This window comes from Battus philenor, unplaced genomic scaffold (assembly GCF_028537555.1).
Source record: "Battus philenor isolate CCGP_79_NKW_IND1 unplaced genomic scaffold, ilBatPhil1.0.hap1 SCAF_22, whole genome shotgun sequence".
Taxonomy (NCBI): domain Eukaryota; kingdom Metazoa; phylum Arthropoda; class Insecta; order Lepidoptera; family Papilionidae; genus Battus; species Battus philenor.
Genome location: NW_027181685.1, coordinates 12,140,048 through 12,157,622, shown reverse-complemented (window position 1 = coordinate 12,157,622; position 17,575 = coordinate 12,140,048). Strand labels below are relative to the sequence as shown.

The window sequence follows — 17,575 nt, the reverse complement described above, 5'->3', positions numbered from 1 at the left end:
GTCTAAAAATACTCCGCGATCCGCGGCGGGTCGCGACGGCAGGCGAGATATATGTGAGACGTCGCTGAGGTCGGACGGTCTTAACGAGGTTCATGAGACAGGGGTATTCAACTTATGGCTTAGACGTGTGAAATTATTTTTCATTTATTCCTTTTACAACTATATTTTATGACTACGGTATGTATGGGATATTGTCTTCTGCTTTGATATAATTGGTGTAAAAAAACTTCGAATATTAAATGTTCAATATTAAGAGGCAAGAAAGTCGCCACAGTATTTACTGATATAGCCAGTTTTATCTAATAGATTCAGGCGTTACCTCGCGGAATTTCATCCTAACTAAGAAAGGGACTAATATATAGCTACTTCCGCTATGCAGCAGTAGTCGTGCAATGAAGTACAATCATCTGTATCTTGAGGATGCCCCGTGGAGGGGTAAAACACGTGTAGAGTAGATTAATGGTGATAATTGTGTTCTGCATTGTTTACCGCACGCGCATTTATCAGCGGGCGGACGGGCGGTGCACTTTATTGCACGACTACTGCTGCATAGCGGAAGTAGCAATAAATTAATCCTTTTCTTAGATAGCCAGTTTTACTTATTTTGGCCACGTATATAAGTACATAGCGTATTATCCTAGCAGGTACTGTCAATATTGAGTCAATATTTAAATTCCAAAAAAGAGCTATGCGGTCCATTTATTGCGGTTAACCTCGGGATTCTTTGTGAGAAGTTTTTAATAAACCTGGTATTCTTACGATTGCGTCATAATATATCTATAACAATGTTTTGTTTGTCCGCAAAAAAGTCCACAATTATTTATAAAATAGTGATAAATATAAACACGGTGTTGATACAAGGAATAAGAATAACATGTATATTTCTAGTTTTCGTCATCACAAATTAAATAAATCGTTTAACGCACAAGGTATACGTACATGCAATAAAATTCCAAAGTCAATTTAAGAATCTGCTACTGAAAAGATTTAAAACCAATATTCCACTGTAGGGACAACAATGGCGAGAATTTACGTTGATTGACGAAAGTGCTTGTAATAGCCTATTCTAGTAGGTATATAGATATCTGTGTTTCTCTTCTCCTAAAGGTTAAGGATGGAGGAGTATTCAATACATTCAAATTTATTTAATTTATACGGAGGTTGAATGAAAAATGTTTACAACCCCAGCCCTCACACGACATGCAAAGCCGCAATAACTCGAAAGTTCATGAAAGTAAAGTTCTCAGGCAAATTAGAAAAAAGCCAGTCGTAATGGTGGATTTGCAATACAATCCCACGAATACCTTTGCCTTATTCATTTCTAAAAAAAGTATAGTGACATTTAAATCAATAAGTTTCTATTACGTGTATTATTTTCTTATGTAGTCCTGTCAATTCGTTTTTCTGTCGGTTTAACACAATTTAACTAAATTATTTGAGTAAATTTAATCGTAAATTTTAAATATGTCGTTCTTAACTGAATATTTCGATGAATACCGTCAACATCCTATTAGAAAAACTAAAATGTAAGTAAAACTTACGTTTATATTTTACATTTAAAAGTCACTGATTAATTTAAATATCTTCATGACCCTTATTTCTATCTTTATACAACACAGTCTTGAACTTATTTCGATTTAAAAAGGACAGAAGCAGTACTTAACGCAGTCACGTCTAAGAGTACATCATTTGTAATATACTTAGTAAATAAATACTTTTAATTGAAAACAGTTCGCCTGCAAAATATATTATTCAATATATTTATAGCGACAACAACCGACTTCATAGATTATTGCTTGGTACAAAACTACTTATTTTCGGTTGAAGTTGATGCTTTTAGCCCGGAGGCTTGTAAAAGGAAGGTTCAAGAAGCTGTAAAGCTTCCTGAGCTAATTGAGTTCACGGAGCGGATGTGACAGTGAACTTAAATATGAAATAATTGCTAGACAGACGTATTCCAGTTGCATGATAACGTTCGAACATAGTAAACCACTCTACTCGAGTAGATGTGTCGATGTTGTGTGGCTTGGGACGGCAGTGTGGTCCTCAGGAGAACCGAGAATAGATAGCGTTCTTATTTATATGTATCGTTATTTACACTTTTCTCTGTTGCAAATCTTGCGTTGCTCTCACACAAACGACACGTGTGATTGGTTGTAAAGTAAGAATTGTAATTGGTTGCAATTGAATAAAGTTATTTCTAGGTATAGCAGCTTTAAGATTTGTTATAATTACTTCTGTTTCTGCATTCGAGTTTTACTTTACACTCCAAGAGACAGTCTCCTAAATATTTTTTATTTACAATAAATGTCTTGTTCTTTTAGGTGTCGCCCAGAGAATCGATGGGCAAAACTGGAAGGCCAATGGCTGGATCCGAAAAAGGGCACAGAAGATGTTAGTTTCACTATAATAAAAATAGTTCTAAATTTTGTACAAAAGGGAGTCGCACAATATGATCATCTGGTGACAGTTCACGTTCACTATGATATTTAATGGAATCAGGCGTTACCTTGCGGAAGTCCATTCTAAGTCAGAAAAGGATCAATATTTAGCCACTTGCGCACATGCAGTGGTAGTCATGCAACAAAGTGCACCACCCGCCAGCCCGCTGACAAATGCGTGTGCGGCAAATAATGCGAATTACACAACTGCCACCGTGAAATCACTTAACACGTGTTTCACCCCTCCACGGGGCATCTTCAAGAGTTATGTTACACCGATTAGTGACTCTTTGTTTGGCAAAATAATGGTCTTTTTCTTACTTCACCATGATAATTCAGAGACATTACATGACATACATACATATTATAATACTGTACACAGTTGCACACAGAATAGTTACTTCTATTATGAAGTAGGAGAAATGAGAAATGTATGAGGTTTTGATCCAAAAAATTGTGGAGACTAATTTGATTGCAAACGATATTAAGTTTATATTTAATTTAAATGAATCTCCTTCAAAGTACTCTCCTTGGCTAGCGATGCACTTATCACAACGTTGATTCAGCCGGGTGTGGACAGACAGCTATATTTATTTTTTGCCAAAAAGTCAGGAATCGGTAGCGATATCTTGGAACGAATTCCGCACTGACTCGTCTCATTTGCAAATCAACGGGTAATATTCTTAGTACGGGTAAATATGAGATGTTTAGTTCCTCGGCATGCTCTCAAATCGTCAATCACCTGTTTGATCGAAGTATTTTTGCTACTTTTTACACGATTTAGACAGTTTTTAAGGTCGAATGATCCCATCCTCAAGCGATTAATTCCTCCCTTTGTATCGTTCATACCACTTTTGAACAGTTTTCAAAATCACCACATCTCAAATATCACCATACACTAATTTTAACATATCATTAGCTTCTTTGGGATTATTTTGCAACTTAAAACAATATTTTATGTAAAAGCGATGTTTTAAATTCACGATGCGTGATAAATACAGCGAATATAACCTCACTCTTCTAGCTGTAGAAGCTGATGAAGAAGTTGCAACTTGTTCAAATTTTCCATAGAATATCTCAATTAATCAGACTTTCGAACGTATTAATTTAAATGAATTAGTTTCTTGTATGAAACTTGATTCACCGTATTTTTTATCACATCTCGAATAACAAGTTATGGGGTTAGCCTAGATATCTTCAGTAACCGTTAGCGCAGGGACGCGCCTTGCGACGATCCTCCGGTGAATGGTGCTCCCCTACCATAAACGGGTTCTTCGGAGTCGCGGGAGCTTAGGGTGGGGGCCCTAAACTCTCACTAGCTTCGGCGACTCTGAGGCGGACGATGGTCCGACGTGGTAGCGTATACACGCATGGAAAGACCGCGTGGCGATCCCTGACCGGCAGATACCGCAGTCCCCCGTATAGCGCAGAGGGCGACCACGGGAGGGGGGGTTAGTGGGTAGGAATCCCACATACCCCTGTCCTCTCCCCAGAGGCGGGGCATCTTGAAAGTCCGGAAGATCCTCCCTCCCCCCCGAAACAAAAAAACAAAGATCTTCAGTAATCAACTTTGATGTACCTCCGAGAGCTTTAGCTGAGATATCATAATAAATATTTTACTGGATTTAGCGGTCACAAGTCTTAATAAAATGGTATTAAGGGAGTAATAGTAACATGGTAATATTAAATTATCATAAATAATAAAACTGTCATAGACGAGCGGGTTTACTAGTTGAAGTAGCAGGGGGGGGGGGCATATTGCGCAGAACAGAAGACCACGGACCAGCAAACGCAGCGTAGAACTTCCAACTGTTAGGTTCCTGTAAGACGTTGGTTGCAGGATGCATCCAAGCGGTCATATTAGAAATCTTAGAGGAAGTTTATATCCAGCTGGGTAATATGGGGGCGAAATTTCTTAAAGATAAGTGCAATGTGAAAAATAAAATCAGGTGAAATTAGTGCTAGCGTCGTTGTTTTATGATTTAAATAACAGTGGATTATTTTATTGTTATATAGAAAGCATGGACGGAGGAAGAAATAGAGAAATTCATCAAAGTGACGATGAGGCGACTTCGCGGCCAGTCCACTTATTACAACGATTACTGCTCACATTTGTCACCAGGTTATCTATTCTTATATTTTCGTATTCTCTACATAGAGACTTGCAGAGTTTATGTAATTCGCGTGACTGTTCCATACGGAACGCTATCACGGAATGTTGATATTGATAAAGTTATAAAGTTATTTATACACACCTCGCGGGTGTCCATCCTAATTAAGAAAGGGACTAATAAATAGCTACTTCCGCTATGTAGCAGTAGTCGTGCAATGAAGTGCACCGCCCGCCAGCCCGCTGATAAATGCGCGTGCGGTAAACAACGCGAAACACTACCACCGTTAATTCACTCAACACGTGTTTCATCCTTCCATGGGGCATCCTCAGGAGTATGTTACACCGACAACAAAAATAAAGAACTAAATGACATTAAAGAAGATGGCGAAGGAAGAGAGGCGATGCATGTAAGGATTGTGAATGAAAGGAGTAGAGAACTACGAGGACGTGTATGGGACGCCTCTATGCAATCTGAGGAATGTGCGTGGGGAGTAGCAACAAGCACTTGCTATGGGAGGATTTGGTTGAGAGGAGACTGTCTCAAAGAGAGGTCTGTAATCATTGCAGGGATTTGAATGTGGATTTTGGGAAATGGGCGTTATAAAAATAGAAGCGTTGTCTAAACTATATTCGATTGCTGCTGAACGCTGATAGCCGTTTTGGCTTTTATAGCTTCATCGGACTCAGAACTCGCGGATAAGGAATCCGCGAGCTAATAACCTAAAAAAAATCTACGACGGTCGCTTGACGTATTACATTGGCTAATTGTTATCTACTCGGCTTTTGGAAGTAGCGGAAGTAGCGTTGTTATTTATTTATACCGTTATATATAGGTTTCTTTGTCGTAGATAGCTTCCGTCGCTTTCACACAAACAAAACGTATGATTGGTTGTAAAGTATGGATTGTGATTGGTTATGTAAATATAGTTAGTTCTGGGATTGGTTTATGCTCTAAGGTTTGGTATAAATACATTCTCTGTTCTATGCACTCGAGTTTTACTTTTGAATCCAAGAGACAGTCTCTTGAAAACTCATTCGCTGCGTGAATGTGAGAACCCTTCCTAATATTATTTCCATTGGTGTATAAACAGCCATGTAGTAATGTCAATACAAACATTCCCTATGAAGTAAGTGTACGGTTTTCTTCACACAACATGATCATTCAGAATGGAGAACCTGCCTAATCTTTAAGTCATCTATAACTAAAAAAGATAAATGAATAAAAGAACATACTTTTAAAATTATGCAGAATTTAAAACGCGACCATTTAAGCCTCGCGTAAAGAAGCTACGGCCATGTATCGAGGAAGTGGGAGAGAAGAAAGAAGAGGAGGTACTGGAGCCGCAGGGTGCGAAGCTCGCGATGAAGGACACCGAGCTGATGAAGGTCGCTAGGGATATGTACGATAAACCTGGACCACCGACGCTGCAACCATTGCCGACCCATTTGAGAAGTTAGTCGTTTGTGTTTATTAGCAGGTTTAAGAACAGAAATTTGTCACCATTACAAAAGATTTAGTTTCAAAGCTTTTAGTATAATGTCAATGTATTGTATACCTTATTGAAATCAAATAATTTTTGAAATTGCCTGAATGACGAAAATTTATTATTCAGGGTGATAAAATGTTTTAAAATCGCCAAATAATGTACGCGTAGACAGAGATGCTGACATCTTGTCATTTAAAACTGTTACTTACGTTTCTACGCCGCCCAATTAATCAGTTTTAAGCATAATAACAAACTAAGACGTCAGAGCAAAGGTAAAAGAATTGCATTTCCGACGATAGATCTTTCCCTCATGTCAAATGAAATACTGGGTTATATAGTAATTGTCTTTAAGTAGAACTACGCACATAATAATAATTATGTAATCAGTTTTATCACAGATTGTTTTGTACAGAAAAAAAATATGAAATTTGAAACATGTTTACGATCTGACAAGAGATAGTTTTTGATAGTAAGTAGGTAAAATTTAATTGAAGTATATTGAGAGAATAATGTATTAGAGTATAAATAGGTTGTGTAACTTGACGCCTGGATTGCGTCGATTGCAGTCGGCGGATGCGTTGTGTAAACAGATTTAATTGTATCAATTGTTTTGCACGCACGCTTTCGTTTGGCGGACGCTTGAAGGTAAGTACGTCATGAGTAGCAACATTGTTGCCTTTGAACACCTCGCCACACTGCCTTATTGCTGGCGATGTTTGGAAGGAAAATATGAAAAGACATTGAGAAGGACAAACGATGAGAATGGAAATTAATTATAATGTAAATAAAGAACCTGTCCAACCATGGTAGGGTTTGAACGAGAAAAAAATAAAGAACACCTAACCGCATTTAACCTACCTTACCGTACTTTCCTTGAACACTTTACTGTACTTACTCTTGGTGGCTTTGGAGATATTTCTCCAAAGCCACCAAGAGTAGTTTAGTTATTACTAATGTGGATTAAGTAATCATGTAATAAACAACCTTTGAACTTAGTTACTGCAAACATCTTGAACAAATAAAATGTTGTTGAATTTAAACATGAGTTTAAACCAGAGCTTCTAAAACTTTTGTCTTTCACGACCCCATTTATCATTGCGAGTATCTTGACGACCCCATACAAATGTGAAAGAAAAATAAATTAATATTTTTTGATGATTTATTTATTAGGTAACAATAAACATAAAATATACATATGAAAATACATAGTTTTAGAATTCGTTTTGAAACATACAAAAATCTAAAATAAAAATTGCACAAAAAATTATAAAATTGTATTTATATTAGTTGAACCTTTAACAAATGCGAGTGTCTAGACGCTGCAAGTCCACTGTATTCCGCCAACTCTAGTGATGTTATAAAATGGTATATATAAATATTTAACATTAAAATCTCTCGACCCCCGAATTTTGCTACGCGACCCCATTTGGGGTCGCGACCCATAGTTTGAGAATCCCTGGTCTAAACCAATGTTCTGTTCACTTTTAACTTGTAACGTTGATGACTCTATCTTCTGTGCTTCCAGTACTAGGGTATGTGCGTCCCTGTCTCTACAACACGGGCAAAAGCGAGTACCAGGAGAGCATAGCCCGGTTGGCGTACGAACTGGTGCGCGACGATAGGATCCCACGCTACTACGCACACAACGGGTGCCGCGCGCGCTGGGGCCTGCCGCCGGAGGGCGTCCGCCAGCCGGAGCTCGACATCGTGCCCTTCGAAGACGAGAGGCTATACTGACATGCAATAAACATACAATACATCAATGGCCTGTTTTATTGATCAAACCTATCATGTCTAATGAAATAAAAGTGTAATATAATTTGTTGTTATTATACAGAAAAAGCTATTTATTCGCGTTTCTACTATTCGCTAATTAAACAAATACGATCCAGTTCCTATATTCACGGCTAAATTTTTTCTTGAAATTTTTTCGCGAATCTAATGAGTACATACACAATAAAACGATTTCAATAGATATCAAAATGCCGTCAAATGGACTGATAAAAAAGTAAAAGAAATAAAGAAATCTTATATCAATTGCCTAAAGTATGTTGTTATCGCCGAGGACTTTGACATAAGCCACCTTCGCCGCATTAAGCGGTTTTCAGAATAAAAAACATTAAAGAATAATTGGTAGAACTGAAGTCACATATTGAACTCATGCTGGAAAAACCAGAGGCCTGCTTTGGCTGTGGGAAATGACGAAGATCATGGGCAGCAGTCACGTTCTCTTCCAGGCACGCCCTGCAGAAAAACTGGCTGTTATATCAAGATCTTTTTTTTATAAAAAAGCGATTTCCTTAATAAGATTCTTGTAGCAGTGTAAGGTGGTGTGGTGTTCTTGTTTGAAAAATTAAGTATACACTCTTTAAAATTGTTATTGGCGAAAAACAGTAATTACAAAAAAACATGTTAGTTTTAAAATAATCTAGGAAAGAAAAGCGCGTGTAAAAGGCTACTTGAATAGAGATATTTTTATTTACTCGGATCTTCTCAAGTTTTCATGTTGTTTTTTTTTATTTTGAAACATACATATAAATCAATGTCAGTGGTTTCATTTGATTTTATTTTTAATTTTAATATATTTAGGAAACATATTCTCAGTAATGGTCTTAAAAATTATGTTTCAGTTTTGCCGATATCAGATAAAATGTCTTCCTTGTATTGTTCAAATATATATTCTGTACGCGAAAGATAATTATATTTGTGCGTAAAAATTTACGGGAAATAATAAACAATGTTTATGCACGCGGTTTAATAAAATTGCGTCATCTGTTGTCTGAATGTTTTATATACCTTGTTGATTACATTAAACACGTTTCTAATTAGTAGTGTGATGCGAAACGGCTGCAAATGGCCGCCTTCTCAAATTTCCAGCGAACAAAAGACCGTTAAGTTCCAGAGACATCTGTAGGTACATACATGAGAAAGTACGGAAAGATCGGGTCGTTTGGATCAAGACAAAGATGAGTCTTGTCCAATAAAAATGGGACCAAAGTGATATGCAGTTGGCTTCACGCCAGACAAACGCACAAGGGACTCCGGACCTTTGTCGTACTTTATTTAGTGATGTTACATGCGTTACAATATCGATACTAATAAAACAAATCTTTTTTGATATTGTTTATAGAAAATTAGCTATAACAATAAATAGGTAACTTTGTTATCTAACATATTTTCTACATAAGTGACTAGACACATTTATAATCTGACGTGGCGATTTTATTCCGTGTTGATAAAACTCTGGAGAATATTATTATGATATAGCAAAATATATGTCTATTAAACAATCTTGGATCATTGTTAACACTTGAAATGCGTTATAAGGTTTAAAATATATATACAACATTTGCAGTACTATTAAGAAACGATTAGATTTCTATCTATGTTATATTTTTTTGTTTATTTTATTTAAACTTTTTTCGTACACCATAGATAATAACTAAAAAGAACAACAAAAATAAACAATTGATATCGAGGTTATGTGATATACGTGTGATATATATATACATATACATACATATGTCACCAAAATATGCGCAACACTAATATATATATATATATAAATATATATATATATATGTATATATATATATATATATATATATATATATATATATATATATATATATATATATTAAATGTGTCAGTAATTGTATATAAAACTAAACAACTGACGATGAACGCCTCAAGAAGTCAAAATCCGTAAGTTTTTACGTAATGCCAAAAGTATTTAAGTTTGTAAACTATTATGGAGTTTGGAAAGCCCTTTGTGGCTTCACAGTTACTCTTTTACTTATTATTTAATAAAATTACCACAATCTTGTTCGAACTTAATCGATATCGATATATTTTTACTGTATGTTATAACATCACTTCAAGATAAATAAAGTCATTCATGGAAATTGAACTTTTAAGAAAATTGAGTAAACATGGATCAGTAAGTAAATGATACAGATATCTGACGACGAAGTGTTTGCCATCGTCTTAATACGTTTTAAATTCGCAAACATTATTGCCTTAGTTACAAAGAATCTTTTGTGTCAGGAAATCATTTTCTATTTCTTTAAAAATGTGTTTGAATAATTATACAATTTTTATTATGGATTAACTTTGGAGCTACCTCAAACAATTTTATATATAGCTCGCCATGAGTTCAAAGAAGATGTGGAAGCTTGCAACAGTTAACAACTCGGTAGTGGATCAGACTGTCCCATATTTTTGGGATCTGGAAATAGAATTAGGAGTCCAAATGAACGGCGGGGGCAGCCTTATTAGGGACCAAGGATATCGCCACATTTTCTTGCTGTATGCAAAAATTATAATCAATAGCGTAATAAAAATAAATCAAATTAAAGTCGGGTAAAGAAATAAATAGGTATATAAAAATAAATGTCATATAGAAATAAGGCATACACAAAGATTAGAATTGTAAATAAATGCTTTTAAAGAAAAATCAAATGAGAATTAAAGTAAGTGTATATATAAGTATATAAAATAAAATGTAATGCGATGCATAGAAGGATTGTACATAAAAGCAATAAGAATGAAAGTGTGAAAGAAGGAAGAAGATGCCAGATATAGTGACGGACGAGAGAATTAAAATAAATACAATATAAAATATTCAAAAACCTAGGTAAAATAAAATCCCTGTCTCAAAAAAGTGATAAGGGAACGAGACATCCCCAAAGACGGGGGCAATTTAACAAAAAATCCGTTAAAATAGTAGTATGTGACGGCCTTAATTCGAAGCACCTCTGGGAGTTCTACGATTTTTGCGCCCTGTGAACCTGCAAATGACAGTCCGACCCAAAAAAATTTAACTAGAATCTCACTTAAATTTGTATTACATTAAAACAATTTGAAATGAAACATGAAATTTAAAACGCTATCAAAAAATCATGGCATTGATGATGAAAGCGTTATAAATTCCAAATCTTTTCATTATACTACTTGGTTCGAAATATTGATTCTATCGTGAAGAATCTAGCAAGAAACGAAAGATAGAGATAGATAATCTTTTACTGACAGTTTTACAAATTTCAATTAATTCTGTTTGTCAAATGACAAGCTTTAATGTTCCACATCATAAGACTCTTGAAGTTTTCTTTGGAATTAACAGCAATTTTATTCAGTACACACGCCCTCAGGACGGTAAGAAGACAAACGATTGAACGTTTCCACGCCTCCATTTTGTTTAATGGTAACCGATTCTATATTTATGTCGGAACTTGCGTCGCTGCGTGTCGGTGACGTCAAAGCTCTGCCGTCGACCCCCTGCCGAGCAGTGACTCAAATTGCCCGTGCACAACGCGCATTAAGAAGACAGATTGATTTCCTTTGATTTGGCTTTAAGCTTTTATTTGAAAGTACTACGCTTTTCATGATATACCGTGTATTTGGAGCATTCATACTTACTTTTTTATTAGATTTTAACATATCTTTCTTACTTATTTGCTGCTTTATATTATACATTGCTTGAATCTTGCATAGACATTAAAAAAAAACAGGTACATCAGAAATTTGATAATTATAACGCATATGCTGGTTGCAACGTCTGAAGATTATCACGCTTCCTATCACAGTAGCCGAATCTATACACACCGCCGAAGACTGATATTCAGCAGAGAGGCGAAAGATCCAAGGACAAGGAGGAGATTTGTGGAAGTCCAATGTGCTGGTTTTGATCAGGAATACGGCTATGTGCGAATATAATCACGCTCCGTTGCATAGCAGCCGAGGCAATACGCACCGCTGAAAACCAGCACAGATGACGTTACATAGTGCGCGACACACTTTTTAAAGTGTCATGATACTCATCAGTGAGGGGTAAGATGCCAGGAGGAGAAGATTTGTCGAAGTCCAATGTCCTGGTTTTGTTTAGGACTACAACTACGTCCGAGTATCACTATGCTTGATACTATAGTAGCCGAAGCAATACACGCCGCCAAGCAATACAAGACAGGCGCAGATGGCGTGTCATACTTTTAGACACATTTTAATAAAGGGTCGCGATTCTCAGCAGTGAAGGCAGGAATTCTCAGAAGAAAGAAGTGGAAATTTGAGAAACACCTGATAAGAATAGAAGATATACGATGGATTATCAAGATGAGAGGCAGCACCAACAATGAAAGTCATCAGTATGTTGTTAGCACAAATGTTATCACAATTCCTCTAATAAGCACTGCGGATACAGAGCCTCTCTTTCTCTAAAAAGTTTTTTGACGACATTTGTTAAGTGACGAGGACATAATAACAATATTAATAAATTAACAATACCTTTAGGGTTACTTGTATGGCCTAATGGTGGTGACATCGATAAAAATTTACACTGCAGAAGAGAGCTGTTCGTGCAATGTGAGAGCAAGAGACAGTGCGATTTTTTTTTCTTAATATAATCGGTACATACTCGATAATATAATACTATGGTCAAATAGAAAGGTGAATTTGTTAATAAAATGTAAATTATTTATCTATTCTTCCAAATCAATTTCATTCTTTTCAAAGTAATTCACGTCTGATTAAACGCACTTTTGACATTAAAACACGCTTCTTTTCAGTCTTCGAAATAGTCAAAATAGTACTATTTATAACCTTCAAGGCCTTCGATTCGGTTTTTGTCTCCCAAGTCTTGTCAAAACGGCGTCCATTGGCTTTTTGAGTTCGAGTTCGGAGTTCGCTGTGTAGCCAGAATTCGCACGGAGGCAAATACGGCGAATACGGTGGTTGCTGAACTATATCAGTCGAGTTGTTGCCAAAAAAAGTCACAAGAAACATGTTCATTCGAGAAGACGTCTTTGAAACACAAAATATTCATAAGATTTAGATAAAAAAAATTATTAAGGTGGGGCAAGGCAAAAAAGGTCAGGAAAAACTGGTATGAATAAATCAAATTGAATAATAATATGTCATAATAATACAATTATTGAGTAAGAAAAGGACCAATATTTAGCCACTTCCGCATATGCAATGGTAGTCGTGCAATAAAGTGCACCGCCCACCAGCCCGCTGATAAATGCGTATGCGGCAAACAATGCGAATCACACAACCGCCACCGCCAAATTACTCAACACGTGTTTCACCCCTCCACGGGGCATCTTCAGAGTTATGTTACACCGATTAGCGCCAAACTCAGAGCACTCTGTGGAAGTGGCTAAATATTGGTCCTTTTCTTACTTAGGATGGACTTCCGCGAGGTAACGTCTGATACCAATAAATACAATTTTTTTTATTAACTTTCGTAAATTTATTATGCAGAGCATAAGCAAACTAACCTATAAATGGTCATGTGCAGAAAGCCTATAATTTAAATATTTTATAGACAACATGTCCTCAAATAGACCAGATAAAAATTGAAACTATTCTTAACAATCCACTTTATAGCGCGTATTGTGTGTGTTGCTTTATTACCCAAACTAACATAAGAAACCGAGCGATTGTTGACCGCAGGGTTCTTTAGCCAACCAAACTACACAACATTGAACAACCTCTTTGGTGATAAGCAGTCGCCATGTTGGAATGTATGGAATGTATGGAATGCAACTTGTATATTATTAAGTATTTAACAATGTTAATTATGATTTACACGAAGCCATCAAAATAAAATAATCGTCATTTCAACCGTATGACGCCTAATGCTTGCCATAGGTCGTCCATAGATTTTTTGAGAAAATTTCTGTCTGTCCCTAGCGTTTTCCGACAGCGTTTACTAGATCGTCTGACCACATTGTGGGCATTGAATTAACTGAAAATAACATCTGAAGCTACAGAACATATTTTTTTAATTTACAGCCGTCATACTTAAACATTTGATATATAGAAGTAAATTGACGGAAAAAGTATTTTGCCGTCATACTACAATTCAAAATGGGATATTTAAAGTAATTGACGGAAAAAGTATATTGTTCAATAAACAAATCCTTGGCAATGATGTCGCTTGATTTTGTTTTCGTTTAAGCTATATCTGACAAAACGTTTTCGCATAAATTTTTATTGTTAAACTTTATCCAAACATGAGTTGTTGTAGAGTTTCTTCCTGCTTTTTCTACACAACTATAACAACTTGCGAAGCAAAGTAGACTAAAATTAAAATAAATTAAAAAAAATTGACTTTTTGCATGCTATGCGCCTGCTTAGATTCTCAGGTCTGGCAGAAGCGTTATTCGGAAATCGGAACCTCCAAAATAACGAAGGCGTTTTTGCTTGACTTTCACGTGGCCTACACGTGCGTGAATCTCTAATAACACTATTTAAAATTCAGATGCCTACCGGGCATGGAGTTTTGTTGAAGAGTTAGGTAGTTTCTTCGTGCCTGCATCGACTCCGACTGAAGGACAACCTGGACTATGTGTGAGGCCTCGAGGCGGAGGAGGAGTCGTTACACTTGTTGCTGGGCTGTCGGAAATACAGGCGACGCTGGTGCAATTTGGACTCTCAGATCGGGAGAAGGTTAAACCTTGCCTGAGATCAACTCTAATGAAAGACTGATCAGGTTATGAAGGATGTACAGGACAGGAACTTATATAAATAGGAAAGTTAGAAATAGTACAACATAGATAAGAAATTTGTATACCGGATATAAAGATAATGTTAATTTTATATAGAACATGGCTTAAATCAATTAGAAACAAATTGTTTAGGTATAGATAAGTGAAACAAAAAAAATACTAAATTATCATGATAAAAGCCACCTATTAGAGTAACAGATGCTACGGATGCATGATTATGACATTAAAATTAAGATACATATAAAACAATAAGAGATATAGTTAAGTAATTTGATATAGTAAATAGAAAATTAAGAAAGAAATGTGTAAATGAGGCAGTATAATGTCTTTGACTTTTTAGGGCAGTTCTGTTAAAAGTTCTAATGTTGAAAAAAAGAATTTCATTTTCATCTTTATCATGCATAGCTTCTATCCGTACAAAGTCTGTCGGGACAGCTAATAATTTGAACACCTTTGTTTAAATGCTTTTGTATTTCGATTGTACTGTGTGGTCGTATTAATTATGTTATATTCAAATCTTTTGTGCAGTGGTCGATACACTCACTTAGTCGGAGTAAACATTTCCCTCTCAACATTTGCAACATGCATTTGAAATATAGCTTTAATTAAGACGTCTCTGTTCGTTATTCGTTACTGGAAATGTTGTTTGTTTGGTTTTAATTCGCTTTTTATCGACCATTCCTTTTAACGTAAGGTATTATAAATTGATTTATTTGTTTATCGATGTACAGTCGAAATATGGCCATTACTATTATATTTATAATATAAATATTTAATGGCGTCTGAGTCGTCTATTTTCTTACCGTTTATAATAATCGTTTTAAAAGTTAGTAAGGATTAGTTATATGATGGGTTTGACTACAGGATCAAATCAGCACTAAATACGAAGTTGTTTCTCCGATTCAGAGTAGTGATCGTGAAGTATTTTCCATGTCGAATCTTCTATTCAATTCTACGAGCAGTGTATGTCCATGGTTCAAACACGAACGAACATGAATTGACCAAATGTATTCTATTGTCGTTGGGCGTCACTGGGTCAACCAAGATTCCAATCTAGTCATGAATGAAGCAATATGAGTTCAGTAAATAAGAAAACGTAATAAAATAGCTATAATTGTATAAAAAAAAACAATAATAACAATTGCTAGAAATAGTAAAGTGTAAATAAAATGGAAAAATTGAGTCAAAACTGTGATAATGTAACAAACTGTAAATCTTGGAAAGCAAGATGAGGGAGGAAAAGCGATGGTGAAGAAGAACTGACACTGAAGACATTGTATTGAAAATAGTCGTTGACATGTGACATTCCAATAAAAACAAAATAATGTATCGTACTTCAGATTAATAGATAATAAAGCTTTTTTCTGATAAGCAAGCTATGCATTCATTATTTCATAGCATCTTTAACTAATACTAAAAACCTGTATAAAAATAATACAAAGGAAATGAAAGATCATACGTTTGAACAAACCTATGTTTTACAGGTGACAAATATACAAGATGTCGGATTAATTCTATTAATAATCTCAATTTTCTGCCAAAGATTTAGTGCGATCGTTTCTTCGTACCGTTTGGTTTTTCCACAACGTAACTAGAATTTGGGATGTTATTCGATTGGATATATGGTATCACATGGAATTTATTTTCATAATAAGTCTTTAACATTTTTAACACTTTTTCTTTAACACTTTTATTTCCGTATCTTTCTTCCTTCTCAATGTCTTTTATTCTTTCCTTCAATTTCCTTCATAATTTCTATCATTCCTTTCCATACTTGCCTTCCACTATACTTTAAACTACTTTATAACTATATACTTGGATTCTACAATTTTACCTTTATTATTTTTATTTATTTATTCTTTAGCTTCCATACATTTTTTAACAATATATATATTCTTAATTATCATTTATTTTCTGATTATCTATATTACATTACATTTATAGGTTTATCTGTCTTCCTTTAGGCAGAAACTGAATTATTCTCATGACGGTAATACATTTTATTTAAGAGGCGTATAATGTTGGTTGTATTCAGGGAGATATACATATTAGTCGCTGTTTCTTTGAATTTAGAATATCCTATTTGGAAAATTAAAACATTAGATTAAATAAACTATTATATTTACAGCTGTCGCAAAGGGACTCGGACCTGCTGTTTATTATAATTTGGAAAAATAAGGCCTTGGGTTTGTGGTATATGAATTTTATAAAAAAAACTAAACTTTAACTAACCCCTCATGAGTCTTAGTGTACGCATATACTTTAAAGTTCTTAAAGATATCTTGGACATTTGTATGTGGTTTTGGCAGAAAAATGCGTAGTCATCCCAAAGAGAGCGCAAAAGACTAACAAATCCATACTCGGAGAACAGAATAAGAAGGCACCAAACATCTACCTACAAAGGATCTATGAGCTCAGCTGACACATCGTCCGAAATCCTGGTGACGATCTCTAGCTCGCTGTAACCGGCAATGTCGATGATAAGAGGCCAAGGGAGCGTCGATATAATATATGCGCTGATCTGATCAAATATACCAGACTCTTAACATAAATGTTGGAGGCTGTTGACGTTTTTTTTGTGGCCCCCGTTTTTGGGGTCCTTTGTACCCCTAACTATTTGTGGATTAGGCACTTTATTGAGGTAAATAAGTCTTTCAAATTTTAGATCTTTATTATCAATCTCTTTCATCCTTCTCAATTTCTTTTATTCTTTTCTTTTGTTTTTCACAATATCTTACATTCTTCCTACCATTCCTTCTTTCTTTTATCGTCTTCCTACTCTTAGGTAGATGAGATGGTACGTTATTTTATTCTTTAGTTTATTATTATATATATACTTGTTTCTATCTTTACATCACAGCATTTATTTTTGGCTTTTTCCTTTTTGGTTTTATTATACATTTTCATTGTTACTTGACCAGTTATTATTATTACATGGCTAATTAATTTTTATATTTTTCCCTGTTTATCTATAACGTAAATATATTTATGGTTATTCTATTTATGGTGTCACTCACCACCCTTCGA

General features: G+C 35.2%; 1 protein-coding gene across 1 annotated transcript; it reads left to right on the top strand.

The window, feature by feature from the left end:
- The first annotated feature begins 1,464 nt into the window (after nucleotides 1-1,464).
- LOC137923841 (uncharacterized) lies at nucleotides 1,465-7,778 on the top strand. The gene is made up of 5 exons (XM_068767120.1): nucleotides 1,465-1,526; nucleotides 2,325-2,394; nucleotides 4,458-4,563; nucleotides 5,804-6,007; nucleotides 7,567-7,778. Exons 1-5 carry the CDS (start codon nucleotides 1,465-1,467, stop codon nucleotides 7,776-7,778), a joined length of 654 nt encoding a protein of 217 aa, XP_068623221.1.
- The last annotated feature ends 9,797 nt before the right edge of the window (nucleotides 7,779-17,575 follow it).